We start from the raw sequence: 23,519 nt of genomic DNA on the forward strand, positions 1-23,519 counted from the left end.
TCCACGGGAGCATGGGACACCTTCTCCCTGTACATCAGGATGCTAAAGAGATGCCAAACTCACCTTTGGTGTAAATGCACCCAGGGACAGCACTTCATAAATTTCCAAGACTGGACACCCACTGCGTGTGCTCCAGCCTGGGACTGGATGTTCCCTGTCTTTCCCATTTCCTACTGATGCCCCAATACATGAAAAGGAAAAATTAGACCCTGGTCCTTGGCTATCTGGCTCTCCCTGCAATGGGTCCACTTGCCACCAGTGCTGTGGAGGTGGCAGGAGAAGCTCCTGAAGGACCAGTGGATTTTCTGTACTTGGGCCACTGGAACCATCACTGGACCCCGAAGGGCTGACAGCCACTGTCATCCATGTGACCAAATGCAGCAAGAGAAGTCTCCTACTGACCAACCAACCACTGTGTGCCCTTAAGTGAAGCTCTGCACCCCCTCCTCTCCCCAAAACCTGTGGGTGACCCCTGCCAAGGTCCCTCAGTACCTTCTCGTAATACTGCAGCTCATAGTCCAGGATGACTCCGTTGGGCTGGTCGGGCTGGGACCAGGACAGGGTGATGCTGTCCACGGTGCGGCTCACCTGGTGCATGATGGACACAGCAGAAGGGGCTGGAAGAGAGAGAAAGAGGGGGACAGTCAGACACCTGCAAAGGTAGGGCCCTCACCCTGGCAGGAGGTGGGCAGGTGGGTTATTGCTGTTTGAGGCTTCAGAATTCATTTCCTGCACTGAGAGGGCTGTCCAGGGGTCAGGAGATCCTGGATTTTGCTGTTTGTAGAAAGCAGTTAGGGGAGGAAAAAAAATGGTTCTACTGAATTGGTAGTTAGAAAACACATAGGACAGTGTCTCAAGCAGGAAAATGGGCAATTCCAAGGCAAAAGCAGCCCAAGATTGGAGCAATCACAGCATTGTTCCACTGGAAAAAGGCCCACCAGCCCTGTACCATGCACCCCTCCCTGCCTGCCGAGCTGAAATCGGAGGGGTTTGTGCTTTTCCGTTCGCACAGAGCAGCTTCCCAAGGCTCGGGCAGGCTGGGGCTGCAAGTTGCACATGCCAATCACGGGAGGTGCATCCAGCAGCCTGAGCAGCCAACGCAAAGCTGACCTGACACGCTGACAATGGAGAGCCACCCGCCCGCCAGCCCCCGCACACAGCACGGGTCCCACCGAGCACAAAGGGCCCTGCCAGGCCCGCAGACAGCCCGGGCAGCTGCCACGGCCGCGGCCGGACACTCGGCCAGGTGGGCACCGCGCGGGCCTGGCCGTGCCACACGGTGGGAAAGCCGCCCAGGGACCTGTGCTGACAAGGCCGTGGGGCAGGGAGCGGGGCAGGGAGCGGGGCAGGGAGCGGGGCAGGGAGTGCCACCGCCCTGGGAAAGCGCGGCCGCCTCTGTCCCGCCGTGCTGGGGAGCGGGGCAGCGGAGCTGCCTTCAGTCCTGCGGCATGAGGAAGCGCATGGGAGCCTGCGGCTTCCTCCGGAGGGGCAGCTCTCATCTCTGCTCTGTGATCAGGACAGGACCCAGGGAACGGCTGGAGCTGTGTCAGGGGGGTTTAGGTTGGATATCAAGGAAAGGTTCTTCCCCCAGAGGGTGCTGGGCACTGCCCAGGCTCCCCAGGGAATGGGCACGGCCCCGAGGCTGCCAGAGCTCCAGGAGCGTTTGGACAGCGCTGCCAGGGATGCCCAGGGTGGGATTGTTGGGGTGTCTGTGCAGGGCCAGGAGCTGGGCTGGATGATCCTGTGGGTCCCTTCCAAGCTGGGATATTCTCTGATTCTAGGTGCTGACAGCAGAGCAGCCAACACCCACCCACCCTTGCTGCAGGGCTGACGCCCACGGGTGCCAGCACTGCCTCCTCTCTCCACATCCGAGACTGGTGAGACGAGCGCGTGTCCGTGCCCTCCCCGTGCCCAGCCTGCTGCTGGCACTGCCAGCACATCCACGTCAGTGCGGGGCCATCCCAGGCCTCCCCCAGCCCAGCCCAGCCCAGCCCAGCCCAGCCCTGGAGAGCGCGAGCTGCAGCCGAGCGTTAGCCCTGGCACGTCTGCCAGCACAGGCTCACCACTGCAGCAGCTTCAGGGCACAGCAGAAGCCTCAGGGGTGGGAGAGGACTGGAGAGTGGTAGCATGAAAGCTCCCCCATCACTTGCATGCCAGGCCAAATGGATGCAGAGACATTTGCACTCAGATGGGCTTTTCCCGAGTCCAACCCTTGCAATATTTCATGGAAGAACAACTCCTCTGACAGCTCTGGGAAACAGCCTGGAGGAGCAGCACCCAAAGGAAGGCACCTCTCACCCAGTTCCAGGCTGGCTCGCCTTGGCATCAGGGGCAGTGAGAGGAGCTGTGCCAGCTGGGATGGCAGTGGCAGGACCATAGTGCTTGGACAAGCATGGCCCCAGCATGTTCCTGCACATCACAATGAATTACCACTGAGCAACTCCTCTCCAACACACCAACAAAAGCCATTTTTCTGATCCACCATCTGCCTCTTCACGGCTGCTTTTCTGACTCAGAGCACTGCAGCTCCCAGGATGTTCAATGTCTGGGTGCCAAGGGGCTGGGTTTGGGTAGTGCAAGATCTGCCGCCACACTGCTGCACCATTTCCCTTCACCTGCCTGGGTTTCTCCACTCCTGAAGGAAGGTGTGATGTGGATTAGCCTCAGCAGTGTTGTAGTTTTGTCCAGGAGAACAAAACTAGAAGGACAGCAGAGAGCTTCCATCCCTGGCAGTGTCCCAGGCCAGGCTGGACAGGGTTTGGAGCAGCCTGGTCTGGTGGAAGGTGTCCGTGCCCAGATCTTTAAGGGCCTTTCCAACCCCAACCATTCCATGATTCTAACAGATCCTGAGGCCAGTCCTTCCATCCACTTCTGCTTAAGCCAAGCCCCATTACCCGACAGCCTGAAACCCTCAGTGTCACCTCAGCCCTCCTCTTGCTCCGTGGCACCGCTCCCCTCCTGCCTTGACATCCCAGTCCCACTGCTTCAGGCCACATATTTCCAAACTCCTGGGAATAGTTTCTCACGCTGGCGTGAAGACAAAACACAGGTAACATTTCTGGAGCCTGTCAGCTCTTGCCAGAGCTCGCTGCTTCCTTGTCGACACAGATTCCGTAGGACATCTGTGATTTTCAAGACAAACATCTCTGTCTCTGGAGACAAGCCTGAGGAGGAAGATGTGACCGTGCTGTGGATGCCCTGAGGCAGGGATGGCACTGGACTGAGCAGAGCACAGAGCCCGTGATGTCTCTGCCACCTGCTCTGGGAACTGATCCCACACTCACACACTGGGCTGTTCCAGGGCAGGGGCCACGTACAGCCAGAGCTGCCCCACCACGACTCCGGGATGTGGCAACATCCCCTGATTTAGGCACAGGTTCAGTGGCCTGGCAGCTGGAGAAGCTCCTCAGCTTCAGGTTCCTCCTGGTAGGAGTGAGGTCTCTAGGATGTTGTTCTTCCAGTCCCATGCACTGACGCCAGCCTGGGAGTACAGGACTTCTCCAAGGCAGCTCCTGTGGGAGCTGTACAAGACAACAGCTACAGCAAGACGTGGGTGACTCATTGCTGCTGGTACCTGGTGAACCTGCCCTTGTCTGGCTCAGCAAAAGACCCACATGGATGAGGTGGGGCTCATCTAACGAGCTTAATGAGGCAAATGTGCTGCAGGTGAGATGAATGACTACAGCAACCTCAGCACTTTTCCTACACCTGGGGCAAGGGGTGGCTCTGGAAGAGCAGGAACCTCCCCACGGCATGGCCTCAGTCACTGCTCCTCTTATCACAAACACCAGGGGACTGCACAGGAATAAAATCACAGCAAGGCCTAGGTCAGAAGTGACCTCTGGATGTTTCTGGTCCCACAGGCTGGCAGAGTAATTTCAAAATCAGATCATTTTGCTCAGGACTGTGTCCAGATGAGACCTAATGAATCTGATCCCCACGGATGGAGATCCCACGGGCTCTCTGAGCAGCAGCCCCCAGCTGCCTTGCTCTTGTGGGGAAGAAACTTTCCCTCACATTCCACTGGAATTTTGCTGGTTGTGTCTTGTGGACGTTTCCACCATTTTCTCCCTCGATGCCCCTCAGCCTCCTCCTCTCCAGACTGGTCAGACCCAGCTCTCAGCTGCCCTCACCTCTCATGCCCCAGCCCCAGCCCAACCTCACTGTCCTGCTGGACCTGCTCCGGTTTGTCCATGACTGTGATACTGGGAGCCCCAGGGAGGGCTCAGGATGCCAGGTGTGGCCGAAGAGTGCCGAGCAGATGGAAACAATCCCCCTCCTGGATTTTTTGCTAATGCCAAAGAACATGGTCCTTGTCACACCCTTCACCCCAGGTGCGGGCCTGGGGTGCAGAGAGGCTCCCAGTCCTGTGAATCAGGGATGGGCTGGCACTGGATGTCTGAGTTTGAAACCAGTTCAGAGGAGCCAGCCAGACCTCAGAGTGACTCTCCCAGGTCCAGTCAGGAGGAAAAGCTTCAGCTGGATCCTGACATGAGGCCCAGGCAGCTGACTGTGCCCTGTGACACACAGAGGAGATCAGATACGGAGAGTCTCCTCTCTCAGAGCCGTGATCACCGTAAGATGTCACCATGAAGGTGTGAACAGAGGTGGATTTATCCTGATGGGGTCTCCAGGAGTAGGTGTGTCCCACCAGCACAAAAAACAAACAGACCTTCATTCCACAGCCAATAAAAACACTGCTCCTGACTGAATCCCTTAAGCCTCAATGTCATTGGAATTCACAGATTTCACAGAATATTCTGAGTTGGAAAGGATCCACAAAGATCATTGAGTCCATCTCTGAAGTGAATGGTCCATATGGGGATCAAACCCACACCCCTGGCATTATCAGCACTGGGCACTGAGGCAAACCCAGTCATTGCAGTCCTTGAAAGGCACTTTCTGCATCCTCTTGATCAGGGATGGCCTCAGATTCCTCAGATTCCTCAGAGTGGAGCCCTGTGGCTTCTCCGAATTGCTGGAGAAATAAACCACACCAAAACCACCACTGGAGTGTAAAACAAGCTTAATGAAAATCCACTAATGTACAAAGCCAACGTGTCCCACACGGTGACCCCTCTGGGGCAGAGGCACGGGAGGGATGCGAGTGACACTTTCGTGGTCACCACCCCGAGGCCCTGCACAGCCACACAACACCGATCACAGCCAGACCCCTGCCCAGGCTGGGCTTGGCGTCTTGGCAGTTTATCTTAATCCAGGGAGCTGAGCAGACTTCTGTGGCTCAGGGCAGCTCGGCAGGGTCAGAGTGGGGGTGCTGACAGCTGCAGCACACACACGGCACTGCCTGAGCTCAGGAACTGGAAACACTTGGGAAGGATGGGATTCAGGAGGTCCCCCATCCTCAGATGTTGCCAGCAGAGCTGCACGGCCATCACCTCCCTGAAGGGATCACCGCTGAGCTTTACCAAGGCTGGAATGGCAGAAAATCATCTGTGTCCTGGGCTGATCCCCCCGTGTGGGCAGCAGGTCCAGGGAGGGGATTCTGCCCCTCTGCTCAGCTCTGGTGAGATGCCCCTGCAGAGCTGCCCCCAGCCCTGGGGTCCCAGCACAGGAAGGACGTGGAGGTGTTGGAACAAGTCCAGAGGAGGCCACGGAGCTGCTCCAGGGCTGGAGCCCCTCTGCTCTGGAGCCAGGCTGGGAGAGCTGGGGGAGTTCACCTGGAGAAGAGAAGGCTCCAGGGAGAGCTCCGAGCCCCTTGCAGGGCCTAAAGGGGCTCCAGGAGAGCTGCAGAGGGGCTGGGGACAAGGCATGGAGGGACAGGACACAGGGAATGGCTTCCCAGTGCCAGAGGGCAGGGCTGGATGGGATATCGGGAAGGAATTGTTCCCTGTGAAGGTGGGGAGGCCCTGGCACAGGGTGCCCAGAGAAGCTGTGGCTGCCCCTGGATCCCTGGCAGTGCCGAAGGCCAGGCTGGATGGGGCTTGGAGCAGCCTGGGATGGTGTTAGGTGTCCCTGCCCATGGCAGGGGGTAGAATGAGCTGAGCTTTAAGGTGCCTTCCAACCCAAACGAGTCTGGGATTTGAAGACATCTCAAGACAGTGTCCTCTAAAACCATGCTGGCTCAATGTCACAAGGTGGACATAGCCAGGCAGGTCTCAGATCCCACTACACAGCATATTTTCCATGAAGGCATCCTTATGGAAAAAGTGGGATTTTACGTCCTTCTTGACTGACTGTCTCCCAGGAAGGCTCAAACACTGACTGGGGAGGACACGTGCAGTCCCAGTGGGGTTTGGCAAAGGAAGCACCAAAGCCACCAGGCTGTTCAGGAGTATCTGGAAATCAGTGTAGCTGCTTCAGCCTCACAGAGGCCAATGCTTCTTGTACCACGAGGTGGGTCTGGCCTGTGTCAGGGTGTGCCTGATACATCCTGATGCTCTAATCTAATAAAAGGGTAACAGTCACAGAAATGCATCCTGTCCTCTTGTGGCTGGGCTTGGTCCCAGAGCTGTGGTGTGGAGTCAGTAGCAGCAGGACAGACACAGCCCAGGCTGTGCTGCTCTGGCCTCTCCCAGGTTCATTATCCATGTCTAGGTGAAGCAGCTGGACTAGATGATCCCTGCAGGTCTTTCCAACTGCAATATTCTGTGTTCTATTCCATTCCATTCCACGGACTGTGCTGAGGAAAGGGATGACCCAAGAGGCCCAGGTGCCTCCACACGGAGCACAGAGAAGAGCTGTGAAGGCTGACAGGACTGAGCCCTCCTCTCCCACTGCCCCCTTCAGTTCCCTAGAGCACCAAATCCTGGGAACGCTGCTGGGACGGGACCCCCAGAGCCTCTGGTCCAACACCACACCAGGGAAGGGAAGCTGTGTTAGATGAATCTTTAAACCGCCAAAGGATGGGGCTTCCCTCAGCAGCCCCTCTATATCAGCACCCTTTAGTCTTTCTGATTAGCTCCAGATAGAAAATCCCAATTTCTGGTCACAAAGCACAGTCCTTCTCTGCCACGTCCCTGTAAACAAGCCCCACCATGTCCTGCCTCCCAGGCACTGTAGCTGAGGCACATTCAGCATTTTAAAGCGTGTCTTCTGAAGGAAAAAAAAAGGACAAGAGATCACAAGTGATGGTCTGGGCTCTGATTATGAGGCTGAAGCCACTTTTATGAAAGAGCTTCCTTTTTTTGTTTAAAGAGCTTTTGCTAAAGATCCCAACCAGGCACATCTCTCTTTACAGCTTCACATCTTTGACTGAAAGCATGTCCAGGTTTCCCTGTGACAGAGCTGCTCCCTGAGGATGCTGTGACATGAGGATAAGACCTCCCTGGGCACAGAAACAGAGAGCTCCATGGCTCCAGAGTAGCACCTGGAGGCTACTTCAGCAGCCTGTACCAAACCCCAAGTGGCACAGATCCATCACACACAGGCAGCTTAACCAGCACTGATCCTCCACAAGCGGCTTTGGGTTCTGTAAGTAAGGATTTGCCTGATCTCCTGTACGGACAAAGCGGGTGTTGGCCACACCGCGAAGCCTCAGGCTTGGCATAGCCAGAATTCAACTTTCATACAAATAGTTGCTTCTTTGGGACTTGCTGGAAATGATGAAAAGGATTAAGGGAAAGAAGGAAATGGAAGAAAACAAAAAGGAACAAAATGTGAGTTTTCCAGGAGAAACAATGACATTTTAATCACGGGGAAAACTTGCAGAAGGTCACAGCAAACCCAGGGCAGCGCGATGAGACAGCGCAAGAGCACAGCAGTCTAGCAGAGAATTGGGAAAAGCTCCGTAACACCCAGGCCTGAACATCTGCACAGACCCAGGCAGAGCTAAAAACAGCTGAAACGCTTGTGGTTGACCCCCTGAGTATGTTACACATAGACACACCCCTGCTTCCTTTGAGGATTTCAGATGATGCTGAGCCCACTATGCCTCTGGGGAGGTTTCCCTCAAGCTCTCTTTGAAAATGCACCTTTTATTTTCAGGTTAAAATTTATGGACTTCAGTTTCCAACCGCAGGAACTTTTCTGGGTTTTGTAACTAAATGAAGGAGCAGTCTAGAAAAAGAATTTTGTCCTCATGGAAGAACTGAAAGATAATGAAAATATTTAAATTTTGTCCATGGAGGGTTGGAACTGGAGGATCTTTAAGGTCCCTTCCAACCTAAACCAGCCAATTATTCTGTGATTCCTTTCTGTTATCCAAGTAGTTTCCTGAGCACTTCACACATTTATCAGCCTGATGACTCTCTCCTCTACCTTTCCCAATTTTTTGTTAATCTCTTTTCCAAACGTAAACCTCTAAACTGAGTTCAGTAGCCAGGATCCATCTCTCAGCTGCAGAGACAGCAGCCACCTCCTCACTGAGGTCTGATATTGCTCTGAGTGTGTCCAAGGTGACACTGCCCTGCCTCAGCCTGGCCCTGCAGAGCTGCTCTTCGCTCTCCACTGGGCACTTCCACTGGGTTTTTTAGGCTGTGCCCCCCGGCTCAGGGAAGGGAGGAGATGATTGCTGGCTCCTCACTCCTTGCACCTCCCTGCTGAACAGGGGGATGAGGCTGTTCATGCATTTCCTATCATCCCAGTCCTGCTGGGAGCGGGGTGAGAGATCCTTGATGCATCCAAAATTCATGTAATTGGTAGAACTCTCTCTAAAGCCCAGGGAAATTCATTAGGAGAAAGCTGACAAAAAGCAGCAGGGGGGCATGACACAATGAAGAATTGTTTTGGGGCAATGAGAAAGAAATAGGCCCATTTTTCTCCTTGCTTTTATGTCTCTGAGTTGATTTGAGGGTTCTTAGGCAGCTCATGTGTTTCTCTCTCCGGCCCATCCCCACAATATCACAACTCTGAGCAGTTCCAGGAGCCCCAGGACATCTCTTAGGACATAGTCCTCTTTTATTCAACAAGAGCTTCCATCTGGGAGCTGTTCCTTTCTCCCAGCCCTGCTTTTTCAACATCCTGAGGTCACCTCCCTCTTATCCCACTTCTACCTGTCCCATCCCTGGAAGAGTCCATGGCCAGGTTGGATGGGGCTTAGAGCAAGCTGGGATAGTGGAAGGTGTCCCTGCCCATGGGAGGGAGTGGAGTAAGATGATCTTTAAGGCCCCTTTCAACCCAGCCCAGTCTGGGATTCTGTGATTTTATGATTCAGTATATCCTGGTTCATCCCATCCCGAGGGACCCATCAGGGCATCCTTGTCTAACAGACTGTGATAGCAGAGGCCAATTTTCTATGTCAGGTCCTGACTCTTGGGCCACCACCACTGCCAGTGGTTTTTAGGAGGTCTGGCTCCCAGGGAACCAAGCCCACATCCAGCTACACACTGGACAATGTCCACGGCACTCCAGGGCCCCTTTGTAGCCTCGGTGCTGCTGTGACCTGTGGGAGGTCACACTGTGCAGGCTGGGAAGCTGGACTGCTGCTGTAAAAGGAAAAAAATTGGAAAAGACACTGCCATCAGCCAGGGCAGCGCTGCAGGGAGCAGCCCAGGGCTTGGACTCTGCTGGCAGCATCTTCTGGGAGTGTCTGGTGGGACTGCATGGCTCCAGCCTGCAGGGGGGACACCAGGATCTTTCCACAACTTCTCTTTCATCATCTTTAGAGCCATTTGAAAGGCTGCCATGCAATGTGCCCCCCACTCTGCAGCCAGCCCCACTTCACCTGCCAGTCCGAAGGCTCAGCCCTACTCCTTGCCAGTGGGGCAGCGCTGTCGAGATCCCGGCAAAATCAAAGCGCCCCGTTCCTCTGCTGGCTTAGCTGGGAGAGTCAGGTTACAGGCAGCAAACCCCCTATCTCTGATCACTTTAATACCACTAACCCGTGTCATGTCAGACAGAGTCAACATTTGCTCTGGAAAACACTCACAGTGCAGAGAGAGCAAAGCCAGCCCGGCCCGTGGCCTCTCCCCGGCTACACTTTGAAATCACCCAGGGGAAAAAGCGAGGTGAACAGCTGGGAGCTTTCCAGCATCTCCTCGGAGCCCTCCTGACAGATCTCGGTCCCTGGAGTGTCAGGTTACCGGACGGGGGGAACTGCTTTTATTATAGGAGAGTCAGCAGGGAATTCTGGCATTTTCAATTACCCCGTGCAGCAGCGGCTGTGATCGGGGTCAGGATTAACTGCCTGACCCGCGGCTGAAGACAGAGTGGCAGGGAAATGCACCATGATGCTGCGAGGCACCAGCCAGTCCAGAGGCCACGGGACAGGGCAGGGAATGGGGCGATGTGGGGAGAAGGTTCTGTCAGAGCAGAAAGTTCTGCCAGAGCATCTGGCAGGGGATGCCTGTGACTGTCCTGCCACTGCGGCGAAGGGGGAGACTGGGAAAACCTTGGGGGAAGGGGGCAAGCTTCCCTCTCACTGCCTTCACCCAGGGACCCAGTCTGCCTGGGTAACCCAGGCAGCTCCAGCAGGTGGGGAGCAGGATTCCCTGTGGGTCCAGAGCAGGGCATCCCCCAAGACAGGGTTCCCACACCCTGCAGTGAGGCTGGAGGTGACATTGTGCAGCAGCCAGGACGGTGCTGTGATCAGTCACGGAGCAAGGGCTGTCCTGACCTTCAATCCACAGGGCTTGGAGACCTCTAGGCTGGGATCCAGGCTCCAGCAGTCTGGAAAGCTGTGTTTGAAGTGGCAGGAGCACACAGAGCTCCTGTGCAAGGCTTCAGGCAGGTGCAGTAGGCACAGGGGTGGGGGTGACCTCTGTTTCTCCAGCACGGGCAGAGGGGACAGCCAGGACAACTGACCCCCGCACTCCCAGAGACCTGGATGTCTCACACCACTGTCTCCCCCACAGGACACCTAATCCAGACCAGCCTTCCCTCCTTGCCCCACAGCTCCCCAGTCTCACATGGTCCCCAGCAGGTGACTGTCACTGTACAACGGTCCAACTGTCCCCACTCCAGGTCTTACCACTGACCCCAAGGCCCCCGTTTTTTGTGCTCCTGTTCAGCTCAGAGTCCAAACACATCCAGGTATCAATCTGAAAATCGGTTTCTCTGGTTAAAACCTTCCTCGTTTTTTGCTTTTCTGGGTAAAACTCTCTCCTGCCATTTAAACATCACAGGCTCACCATGGGCGCTCCTGGAGAATGGATTTGAATTCAGATGCCTTCCTCCAACATGAGCTCAGAACGCACCACAGTGAGGAATACCTGGATGAGGAAGGGAAGAAGGGAGGATTCTCCTGACTTGCCCTCCATGGGGACCCTGGTGACCCTGCTTTGCATGGCAGGTTGGGCTGAAGACCTCCAGAAGCCCCTCCACCAACACTTGTGTGTGTGTGACTTTCCTTGGACTATTAGAACATTTATTCCCCCAATTCCTTTCCCAGTTCTGCCCCTGTGATGGCAAGTTCAGGAGCCACATGCTTTTGGAATGAATTCTCTCCAGCAGAAGCTGAGGAAAGCAAGGGATGGCAGCACTGGGGCTCTTTAATAAACAACATTTGCCCTTAAAGGAGTAAAAATTCTCAAGTCTGGGATACTCCTGAACTTGCTGGAGCTCTGGAAAATTGGTGTTTCACAGTGTGTGAGGTTTTTGTTCTGAGGTTCTTGGCAAGGTGGCCTCATCAGGCTGGTACCCACGCTGTGTCAAGTGTCTGGAAAACTTCCCAGTGGGCCCAGCCTGCAGCTCCTTGAGGCTGTAACTACAAACGCTGGAAAATCTTAAAAACATGGCAAAGCAGCCCAAAGCTGGTTCTGGCTGTGGCCCCACTTGAATCAAGGCAGGCTTTGGTGTAGATTACAGCCTTTAAAGCAGCTGCTAATGCCACAAGCCCAGCGACTTGGCCGGGCAGCGGAGGGTTTGGCTGTGTTTGAGCTCTTTGTTCAGTGGGGTTTGCAGTCCCCATTTGCATGTGCCACCCAGCCTGCAGGGCTTTGTTCCCACACAGAGGAGCTGCTCCAGAGGATCCTGGCACCCCCCACGCCGCTGCCAGAGCAGCTTTGGGGTCACACGATGCCAAGGGTGTCCCCACCTCCTGGCCCCCTCTGCACGTGGAAAACTCATCTGCTCTGGATCACGGGATGTCCCCAGCAAAGGCTGTTGGGAAGCAGGAACACAGTGGGAGCCAGACCCCCACACCTCCAACCTGCCCCCCAGATTTTCCATAAAATGATACTTTCCCAAAAGGTGCCAATTAACTGCAACGATAACTGTCCTTAGGAACAACCTGACTTCAAAATTTCTAACACAGAAAGCTTAGAGCCATAGTCCTTGAAAGAGTGATGTCTGCTGCAGAGCATCCATAGAATCCCAGGATGGTTTGGTTGGAAGGGACTTTTCCACTCCCTGCCATGGCAGGGACACCTTCCACTGTCCCAGGCTGCTCCAAGCCCTGTCCAGCCTGGCCTTCGGCACTGCCAGGGATCCAGGGCCTCCCCACCCTCACAGGAAACAATTTCTTCCCAATATCCAACCTAACCCTGCCCTCTGGCACTGGGAAGCCATTCCCTGTGTCCTGTCCCTCCATGCCTTGTCCCCAGTCCCTCTGCAGCTCTCCTGGAGCCCCTTTAGGCCCTGCAAGGGGCTCTGAGCTCTCCCTGGAACCTTCTCTTCTCCAGGCTGAACCTCCCCCACTCTCCCAGCCTGGCTGTGGAGGGGCTCCAGCCCTTGGAGCATCACTGAGTCTTGCTAATTTGTGACTGAACTTTTTCCCTTGCTCTCTTGCACGGCAAACTCCACCAGTTCCCTGTGTGTAGGGGAAGATTTTGGAAATACCCTTTTTTTGCCTTTGGAAGAGCATTTCCTGCCCAGCCCCAGCGATGCAGCTGCCTCCTGCATCCCTGCCAGGGCAGGGATGGCCACGGACCAGGCTGAGGAGGCCCAGGCACAGTGAGCATCCTCCTGCCTGCACAGGGTCACACAGAGACTCATCCCTTCCCACAGGGACCCCACTAACCCTCAGGGACCCCAAGAAGGACGAGGGACACCCGGCCAGGAGGCTGCAGTAACCCCTCTGCTACAACCTCCAGCCTCCCCACCTGCCCCAGGGCACTGCCCCAGGGCTGTGTTTGCCAAGGGCAGCAGGAGAGATAAACCAACACAGGAGGAAAAGGTGAGTCCTGGAGCCTCCCCATCAGCTCCCAGCACAGCACAGAGCATGGATGGTGGCACACTGGGAGAGCCCCTGCTTCAGCAGAAGGGACTTTCCACCCCATCCATCATGGACAGACTGTTGTTTTCTGACCAAAGTCAGCTCCAGATGCACAGGAACAGGTTTCTGAAGCCCCAGGCAGGTGGGGGAAAAATGATCCTCAAACTCATGGTGTAATTTATGCAACGGGGAAGCCTGGGAGTCAGCAGGAGGAGGAGCCCACAGAGATGGTGGCGGGCAGGGAAGGGCATCTGCTCGGGAAGCTCCAGCAGTGCAGCCCATCCCCTGCTCTGCCAACAAACCCCCAACTGCCCACCACAGGAGTGGGAAGAGGCTCCTGAAGAGCCAGCAGCTGGCAAAGCTCCTTCCATCTGCTGCAGACGGTCTCCAGTGGCAGAGGAGAAGGGATTTGGGCATGGCAGGATCCCTCCTGGGCATTCACTGCCGGCTCCTGCAGGCTGGGGGGATGCAGTGAAGGCAACAGGTTGGGACAAGAGAGGGGAGGAGGGCAGCAAATGCCAAGCCACATCACATTTTGGTGACAGTCAGGGTGAAGATGGAGCTGTGGGTGAATGGAAGAGAAGACAGATGATGGAACCAGGATGGTGACACGGGTCCATGGAAGGCAAGGTCTGGATGTTAGCTGGGGCAGGAGAAGCAGCCCTGGGGATGTCAAGGTTTCAGGAGGTTTGGAGCCTGGGACCAGCCCAAATTATCAAGAAACACATCCAGTGAAGTCCCCGAAAGATGAAACCTGGGATTTCAGTGACCTCAGGACAGCAGCCCAGCTTGCTCTGTCACACAGGCAAACAGGCTTTGTGCTGGCTCCTCCCTGTGTGAGATAGCTCCAAAGCTCAGGAAATTTCTGCTTTTCCCCCTTTTGTGTCAGTTTTCTTCACAAGAAGTACCCTACCAGGTCTTGAAACATCAAGAAGTATGAGACTGCTTCTCACAGACCTCAGTCACCTCAGTTCAGCTGATGCTTCCCCACTCGGGTTGTTGTGGTCCCCCATTTATGCAGTTCCTGGACAGACTTCACAGAACCACTTCCAGCCAGCAGTTCTCCAAATCAAATGTTCCACTGGTGTCCTGACAGACAGAGTCTCCTGTATTTCCTTAGAAAATCAGTGATTTCATCAGGGAAAAAAGCAGTGAGCTACACAGGCTCATGTACAAGGACCCGATGGGCTGCCTGTCCCTTGATGGCTTCCCAGAAAGGTGTTTTAGCTAAAGACAGGACAGAAATGGAGGAAAATTCCCATCCCTAGAAGTGTCCCAGGCTGGGCTGGACAAGGCTTGGAGCAACCTGCTCTAGTGGAAGGTTGGCAGGGGGTGGAATGAGCTGAGCTTTAAGGCCCCTTCCAGCCCAAACCACTCTGGGATTCTAATGGGTATTCAGACTGATCTAAAACACCTCTGCGCTAGAACCTTTGAAACTTAGTCAAACAAGGAGCAGTGGCCATAAATCATAACTTGGGAGGGTCAGGTTGGACATCAGAAGAAGTTCCTTCCCCAGGAGGGTGGTGCAGATCTGGGACAAGTCAGTGCGACCATGGGGAAAGCTCTGCCTTTGGAGGTAAGCAACAACTGTCTACCCAAAGCCATGACTTCCCTTATGCAGTGCTGGCAGCAGCCCTGCCGAAGGTGGAAGTCACATGAGACATCTAGGATGCTCAAATGTTACAACCCCCTGCCTTTTATTCTGGAAGAAACAAGAAAGTAGAGTGTCAAAATCTTGTTGAAGTTCAAGGCCAGCTCGGATGGGGCTTGGAGCAACCTGTGCCAGTGGAAGGTGTCCCTGCCCATGGCAGGGGGTGGGACCGGGTGATCTTTAAAGTCCCTTCCAACCCAAATCATTCTGGGATTCTATTATAAACAAACACTCAGAGCTTTGAAGCTCTGGAAAGCTCAATCCAGCCCTTTGAGGTAGTTTCTGCACTTTCCCAGGTTCTGGTTTCACTCTTGGCTGCAACAGGGCCCAGCTGAGCAGCACGGGAGAGAACAGGAGGAGCCACAGCTCCTGCTCGTGTCCGGAGCAGCGTGGGCTCTGCTGTGCCTCCCTCACAAGAAGGGAGCCAGACACATCCTCTGATGCACAGTAAAGTGAGAAGATGAAAGCAAGACTCCCTGTGCCCCAGGCAGTACAACTCTCCTGTCCCTGTCTAGCCGGCAGCATCACTAATGTGACAAGCAAACAGCAGGCTGGGATGGCTGGTGAGAAGGTCTGGTCCTACCCACCTCATCCCTTCACCTCACCTGCCCCCCGACCTCTCTGTGCCCCCTGCTGCCTTTGCCAGCAGAGCTCCGGGACTGTGGATGCAAGGGAATTGTTTTGATTGAAGGTGAGGGAAAAAATCCTCCTTTCTGGTGCTCTGCACATCCCGGGATCTGTCTCACCTGTGCTTCATCGCTCATGGCTGAATTTCTCAAGGTCTGCAACAGGACCAGGCTGGGCTCAGTCCAGTGCTAGGAGACCCCCAGCAGAGCAGGGCCATGGCCTGTGTCCTTGCTTTGGACCATGGTCACCTGTCCTTGAGCTCATGGGCTCCTCCGAGTCCTGTTGGGACAGCCCTGCCCAAAGGACCCTGCGTGGCTGGGACACAACCTGGGCTGTGACAGCCACCAAAACTCAAACCCTACTATGCTTGGCGTGAGCCTGGGGCAGACGTGCAGGCTGCACATCTTCCTCCCCAAGGGACCCAGAGAATCATGGAAGATTGGAAAAGACCTCCAAGATCATCAAGTCCAACCTTTGACTGAATGCCACCTCGCCACTAACCCCTATCACCATGTCGTGACATACTGTTGTAAAATGCCACCCAGAGTAACAATGCAAATAATCGTAACAAGTTTTCTGGATCTACGGAGAGTGAGAAATCATCCTGATGGGTTTATCGGGACCTTGGATCGGTTTCCTCCACCGCACACTCCTGGTATTCCCTCTCTAAGGGCCATTTATGGCTCTCTGTGGCTCTGTTTGCAGCCAAGAGCCTCTGACATCAGCATTAATCCTCCCTCCTTATCCCCTGTGACAAGAGTTGCTCACAAAAGGGACCCATTCCCAACAGCCTGGATGCTCTCTTTCCCCCACCACTGGGAGGTCTTGAATTTCTCTCTGGATACTCAGAGCCCAAGGCTTCCTCCTCTCTCCTCAGGTCACAGAAGCCAGTTACCAAGAAGTGCCCTTCCCACTGCTATTAACTCAGCCCTGCCCACGGAGCCCTTCCCTTCAGCTCTCCCAGGGCACTCAGCCTGGCCACGGTGTGGATGGAGCCTGCAAATCCTCACAGCACCAAGACTCTCCCCACTCCCCACCCCTCCCCAAAGAAAGGCCACGAATTAGTAGTCAGGGGCTGCCAGCAAGAGCTGGTGCCTGGCATGGCTCTCAATTAGTCAAGTGTTGTTATCCAGAGCCTCGGGCCAGGCTCAGCTCCTTGACCCTTGGGATGCTGGCATGGCTCTCAGCCACCCTCTTTGCACAGATCCTTTGTTGAGGACTGGCTGGGAAAAGGCTTTTGGTGGCACCCAGGCTCTGTCACGGTCCCTTCAGACAGGACTGTGGCACATGGAGAGTCCTGGATTTCACTCCTGGAGTGATGCTGAGCTTTGGGGGATGAGGTGCTGCTCAGCTGCAGGATGTGAGAGGCAGGAATGCAGGTGAGCTGGAGATGCAGTGTGGAGCTGGAGGTCGAGGATGAGGTGCTGAGAAGGGCAGAGAGAAAACACAGCCCGGGCTCAGAGGTGACAGAAGATATTGCTCAGGAAGGCAGCTGGATCATGTTTATGGGGATCCAGTTTGCTGGAAGGGGTCACAGCCACGGGATGATGATGGTCACCAAACCATCACCCACCCTGTGTCACCCACCTGGCCACACTCAGGACCTTCCTTCCGGCTGCTCTAGAGGAGTTGTTTTCTTACTCTCACAGGAGATTTTTCCTGGGATCCCAAAATGGTTTGGATTGGAAGGGATCTTAAAGCTCATCACCCGCTGCCATGGGCAGGGTCTCCTTCCACTCTCCCAGGCTGCTCCAAGCCCCGTCCAACCTGGCCCTGGAAACTGCCAAGGATCCAGGGGCAGCCACAGCTTCTCTGGGCACCCTGTGCCAGGGCCTCCCCAACCTCACAGGGAACAATTCCTTCCTGCTCTCTGGCAGTGGGAAGCCATTCCCTGTGTCCTGGCACTCCAGGCCCTTGTACAAGTGGGTGCTGAAGAACTGGTGACACCTGAAGGTTTTGGATGCTGCTGGTGACGAGGCATCTCTCCTCAGTCCCACAGCACACGGGGTCCCCAGCAGTCCCCGTGTGCCCCTGGGGGAACCAGGAGGATTTTCCTTGCTTCCTGCAGGGCTGCAGGACCCCGAGGGGTGTGGGCACTTTGCTTTGTCCAGCTGTGGCAGGAGCACAACCCCATCAGACGTTGAACGGTGGAGCCCCAGCTGGCTGCTCCACCCAGAGCCACGGCAGAGGGAGGCTCATCCTCCCTCTCTGCTCCCTCTCCTCTCCCCCAACACCCTCCATTCTCCTGTCCCAGCTCTGCCTTTGTGTCTGCAGCTTCTGTTACCAACTGCTAATGATCTACATCAAGGCTGCCAGGCAGTGCCGAGTGTAAGCAGAAGAATTCAGAGCCTCTAATTACAGAGGAATTAGCAACCAGACAGTTAGTGTTTAGTGCTAATGAATAGATACATTAAGAGAGACATCACACAGGCTGGGAAGTGTGAGCCCTGATAATAAAGGAGTGTCAAACCAGGAAAACACAAGGAGGAGGATCCAGGGGACTGAAAAGGATTCGCCTGTGCTTCAGCTCACTGGTTTTGCTCAGGTGGGAGCAGCCACGGGTGATACATGAAGGTTCAAGCACAGCAGAGAAATGCAAGTACAAAATATGAGCATCCAATTATTAATCCATAGTGCAGGACCACGGTGGGAGGGTGCAGAGTCCCTTCCCAGCTCGAGGCAGCATTACAGCCACCCCATCTCCATCAGGTAAAGGAAGCTGGTCACCCAGACCTGCTCCCCTCTCCTCCCCGGGGGCAGACCTGGCCCCGCTTGGAGCCAAAGCACAGCTCACCCCATGTCAGACCTGCTCTCAGGGCTTCAAAAACACCCTGACCCTGCTCCTGAGCTAACTCCAGATCAGAGGGCACCGTAATGGTTCACCCAGACACATTTGCAGGTTCCCTCTGGAAGTGATGCCCAGGTGATGCCCACCTGCCCCACTGCTGTTTTACCCCACCCACCATCCCCTGCAGCCAGAACACACCACAGCCTCCAGGCAATTCACCCACAGCTGCCAAATTCAGCCCTGGGGGTCAGGTAGCGTCCAGGGCAGCTTCAGAGGGACCAGAGTCTCTCCTACTCCCAAGCAGGGCTGTGCCTCACTGGCATCCTTCCACCTCAATCCCATTAAGCCAAGCCCCAGCCCCAGCCGTGCCCAGCTCCAGATGGCTTCCAGGTGGGCTGGGAAGGCAGCCCCTGGCCAGCAGCTCGGTGGGGCTCCCTGCCACCAGCACAGCTGCCAGGGGGCTGCTGGTGACCCTCCTGGGAGCAGCACTGCCAGCCACTCTGACCACCCCTTCCCCCAGCAAAGCCACCCTGCACAGAGCTGGAGATCCTGAATGAAACCCTCCCAGCTCTGTGCTCCAGCTGCTTCACCAAGCGACTCCGCAGTGGCACAGGAACTGGAGCAGATTCCCAGACCATTATCCCAAATATTCATCTCCCAGCCCCTCTTCTGTGCAGCTCTCCTTGGCTTTCTCAGTCTGTCCTGGCTCTCTCTACAGTCCAAGCAGGGGTTGCAGCTCCTATCGAAATGCTGGAGCCACCTCACCTTCCCTCCCCAGGAACCGGGAGTGTGTCTGCAACACTCTTGACGGTGCCTGCAACGATGCTCTGAGGCAACAACCTCAGGCCCAGCCACACACCCAGCACTGGAGAGTGATGCTGTGACACCAGGGGACAGTGCCACGAGCTGTTCTGCTGCCGTGATGGGGAGGCAGCTCTGCCTTGGGGCACACTCCAGCTTTTCGCTGAAATAAGGGATATTTTCACACCCAGGGCTTGGGATTCACCCGAAAATTGCCAGGCACTTTCAGTGCCGCTGACATTACGGAATAAGCAACACCTCACCCCACCTCTTGTCCCCTTCCAGCCCACAGGGGCTCAGCCAGCACAGCCCTGAGATGCTGCCCACCCCACCCCGGCGTGGGGAGCTCTGCTGAGGGCACCGCTCTGGGCCTTACCGGCCTGGTTGGTGGTGATGTTGACGGAGGCGAACTGGGGGGAGAAGGGGCTCTGGTCGGTGACGCCGTTGACGGCCTGGATCTCGAAGGTGTACTGGGTGTGTGCCAGCAGGTCGCTGATGTAGATGCGCGGCTCGGTGAGGCCCAGCTGGCGCGGGGCGAACTGCACGTTGTCCCCGCAGCGCGTGCAGGCCCCGCGCCCCGCGCCGCAGCTCTTGCAGATGATGTTGTACACCAGGTCCTCCCGGCCCCCGGAGTCCCGCGGAGGGCTCCACTCCAGCATCAGGGACGTCTCGTTCACGCTGGAGATCACGGCCTGGGGGGCGGACGGGATGGCTGGAAAGGGAACAGACAGGAAGGTGTGAGACAGCTGCACCCGCCCTGCTCCCCATCCCTGGGCAGAACTCTGCGTGAGCTGACCCGGGTGCTTCTCTTGGTGTCAGGGATGTGTGCAGCAAGCTGGACATCCAAAGGCAAGAGTGGGAATAAAACCAGTCCTCTTATCCCAGGCTAATTGGATTGTGTGACCGATGCCTTAGGTTTTAACTTTTTTACTTTTCAAATCCTGCACTGCCTGGTGTGTAACTCTGGAGTTTCTTGGAGCCTGTTAATTTCTGCTCTCTCGTGCTGGGTAGACATAACAAAGCCTCTCCAGGCCTGCTCTTCAAGGACACTCAGACTGTCCTGGGCCCAAAAAGTATAAACCAAAAATCTCTGAGAGCAGGGCAAGCTGAGGGGAAACTAAAACCACATCATTAAACTGAAGCTTTAATTGGGGAATTAACCCTGATATGCAAATGAACCAAACCTATAAAAGTGTGAAGAACTCTTGACCTGTTGTCCATCTTGGGGTCCGTCTTGGCAACAGCCTCTGCCTCCCCAGGGTGTACCTTTGAAGGCCTTTCAAATAAATAACTACCTTTATTCCCTTAGTCCTGTCTAGTCTCTGTTATTAGGTGGCCTCTCAAGGCATCACGACAGCCCTGGCAAAATTTACCAGTCAGTTTGTGTAGTAGGTTGTGTAGTACACCCCACTGGGATAGACACCTTTGTCAAGCATCTCTCGGTGCTTTGACTGATGATCATCTCCTTTCCCCACCACATGGTCCCCTCCCAGTTGCCCAGACCCACATACTGGTGCACGGCATGTCCACGGGATCGGCGTCGGCCCGGTAATATCCATTTCGGCACACGCAGTTTGTGGCCCCTTCCGAGGTTGTCCGGCTGTTGATGGGGCAGTGGACACACCCTTCATCCCCCTGGCTGGCCTTGAATGTCCCCAAGGGGCAGCCTGGAAGAGAAGGAGAGCAGTGTGAGCAACAAGAAGGGGGCTGGGGGGATGCCTGGAGCCCAACACTGCTGCCAAAACAACCCTTGGGGCTTTGCAGAGCCCAAAGGAAATCCTGACAACTGGAAGTGAACACAGTGGAGAAGGAGCAGCTGGTTGGAAGGCCCTGTGAAGGCACCTGCAGAGATGGGTCCCCCTGCAGACACCTCTGTCCCCACTCCCCAGCCATGAGTGCAGAACAGGGGTTGTAGGGATGCAGAGCGGATTTTTAGCCACTGCCACATAAGAAGATGTGAGTGGCTGTACCAGATCAGACCACGGACACCAGAATCCTCCCCTCAACAGCACCTGTCAGGGGGGTTTAGGTTGGATTTCAGGGAAAGGTTCTTCCCCCAGAGGGTGCTGGGCACTGCCCAGGCTCCCCAGGGAATGGGCATGGCCCCGAGGCTGCCAGAGCTCCAGGAGCATTTGACAGCATTGCCAGGCACAAGGTGGGATTGCTGGGGTGTCTGTGCAGGGTCAAGGGTTGGATTTGATCCCTGTGGGTTCCTTCCAGCCCAGGATATTCCATGATTCCATGACCACCCAAGGAGCAAGGCATGAACCAGGTGCACGTGTTGCCCACAACACTTCCCCACTCCTTTCTAAGATGCAGCTCCTTGCACTCAACACCCCACGTGGGTGTTTCTCCCACTAAGTTACCCACTCATTTTTGTATTCCCTGCAAATGTCCTGCACCCGTTTGAGCCCCAAAGAGCCCTGTGCTGTAACCACTTGCTGCAGGAAGAAACTGCTGCTCTCTGCTTCGAAGCCAAGCTGCCATTCCTGATGCCATCCCACACCTCCGTTGCCAATGGACGCTCAATCACCATCCACCTTGTCCACGACCTCTAGGGTTGTCTAAACCACTGTCATGCTCCACACTGCATAACAACATTCACTGTTTTATTCTCTTCTTTCTTCAGCAGTGCCCACATTATTTTTTAACCATGATGGTACCGACTGTGAAAGCCCCAAGATCTGTCGTGAGGGACACCGGGCCAACTCCCAGCTCATCTCTGTGCAGGTGTGTGTGAACTGGTCAACTGGAAGATGCCCCTGCCCATGGCAGATGGTCTTTAAGGCACCTCCAAGCCCAAATAATTCTGTGATTCCACCATTCTATGAACCTGGGGTTGTTTTCTCCCATTTGTATCACCTCAAGTCTTTGCAATTCCAACTGCCTTCTCACTCCCTGGTCACGCTGTCTCATAGGGTCCTTTTGCAACTCCCCACAGAGTTTTGTCTTCATGACTTTGTAGATGTGGGACATGGCTTAGTGGTGGACACGGCAGTGCTGGGTTGATGATCCTAGGGGGCGTTTCCAACCTTAATGATTTTATGACTCAATATTACAAATGAATTGCTGGCCCTGCTGAGCAGTAGCAGCGGGCCCTCAACCCCACGTGTGTCCAGCCCCACAGGGTGGGCGAGGGGGCCATGGGGGTGTGTGGTGCCTACAGCTGGTGGTGGTGAAGTGGTGGTGGTGGACCACGCTGTGATCCAGCACTCCCAGATCCAGCACTCATGGATAAAAACAGCCCTGCAAAGCTCTCAGCACCAGAAAGTCCCCTCCAAGCCCAGGGATCACCAGCGCCCAAGGAAAAGCTCGGCTCGGAGCGTTCCTCTGTGGTTACTCCTGTTGTGACTTTCTGCTGCTGTTAATTCTGACACAGCCTGAAGAGCCTGGGGGGAGCCAGGTGGTTCCTGTGCTGAAACAAGTTTAACAAACTTCTCCTTCAGCCGCCTGCCAAGGCTCCCAGGAATGAGGCAGATCAGAAAACAGTCTAGGAAAAGCATTCACTGGGGTTGCTGTGAGCAAGAGCCATTGCTAAAAAGTAGCTATTTTTCATTTGGGAAAAAAGGAAAAAAAGAAGGGGTTTTTTTTTTTCACTTTTCATCTCCCTTCCTCCGGAATTATCCTGAGTTTCCAATGAGAAAAGCTCTACAGAAAAATTCCATCAGCCTTCCCATTTGCACAGTCCTTCCTTCCTGTAATGGTCAAAGGAGCTGTTGAAAAACGGGATTCTCCTCATGTTCCTGGACGTTTCCATCGATCCCTCACCCGTTCGATTCCATTCCTGACCCAGTTCCCCCGGGACCAGCCCGTCTCAGAGCGTGTTAAGCTGTTGGGAGAGGTGATGGCTGGGCAGTTCTGCATTCCCCAGCAGCGATGGGGACATGATAACAGGCTTCCTGCACTAATACCAATATTTGACACACACAAAAAGACCAACACATAAAATTGCTCTCGTCTGGCAGCCTGGGCAAAATGCAGGGTCATTGCTGCAAGGATGGTTTCAGACAGGGGCCTCTTTCACCTTCCTGAGGTTTATTTTAAAAATAGCTACTTTCCTGTAATGCTTCTTCTGCATCAAGACAGAGAGACATCCAAAAAGTGCCCAGGCTGTGGAGTTTAGTGACTACTTCAAGGGATAAAAACATTCCCCACATTGGCCCTGGCACAGGTCAGTGGCTGGAGAGGGATAAAAACTGGGGCTCGGTGGTTGTTCCTCAAAAATACCAAGCTGGGACGCTGAAACTCTTTGCATGAGCCACCAAAACACAGCCAGGAGTTTTGGCAAGTCCCCTCCTCCCCAGTAGGTCCCACATGGGATAAAACAATCCTGGAAAAATCAGGACTTCTCCAAAGTTAAATGTTCTGAAATCATGCGGAAAGACAGGAAAATCACTGAAATTTGACGCAAAGCCCTTTTTTTTACTGATTTATTTTTCTCAAGTAATGACAACCTCTAGAAGTAAAATAAATGAATGTTGTGTTCAAAACTGTTCTGCTCCCTCCAGGTCGTCCCCTGGGTGAGAAAACAGCTTTTCTTTTGGAATCCACCCAATTTCTTGTTTCCAGAGTAAACAGCACATCAAAAGTGAAATCTTCAC

At 54.8% G+C, this 23,519-nt stretch overlaps 1 protein-coding gene across 4 annotated transcripts in view; it reads right to left on the reverse strand.

Moving 5' to 3' along the window:
* The window catches only part of EPHB2 (EPH receptor B2), a 131,534-nt gene that overhangs the window by 24,664 nt on the left and 83,351 nt on the right, over positions 1-23,519 (reverse strand). For all 4 annotated transcript variants that reach the window (XM_032131467.1, XM_032131465.1, XM_032131464.1 and 1 more), the window contains exons 4-6: positions 20,430-20,585; positions 19,295-19,630; positions 493-617 (exon numbers count right to left, since the gene is read on the reverse strand). In XM_032131467.1, the coding sequence (XP_031987358.1) occupies positions 493-617; positions 19,295-19,630; positions 20,430-20,585 (617 nt within the window). The remainder of the gene's footprint in view (positions 1-492; positions 618-19,294; positions 19,631-20,429; positions 20,586-23,519) is intronic.

Source organism: Corvus moneduloides, chromosome 22, assembly GCF_009650955.1.
Source record: "Corvus moneduloides isolate bCorMon1 chromosome 22, bCorMon1.pri, whole genome shotgun sequence".
Lineage (NCBI taxonomy): Eukaryota > Metazoa > Chordata > Aves > Passeriformes > Corvidae > Corvus > Corvus moneduloides.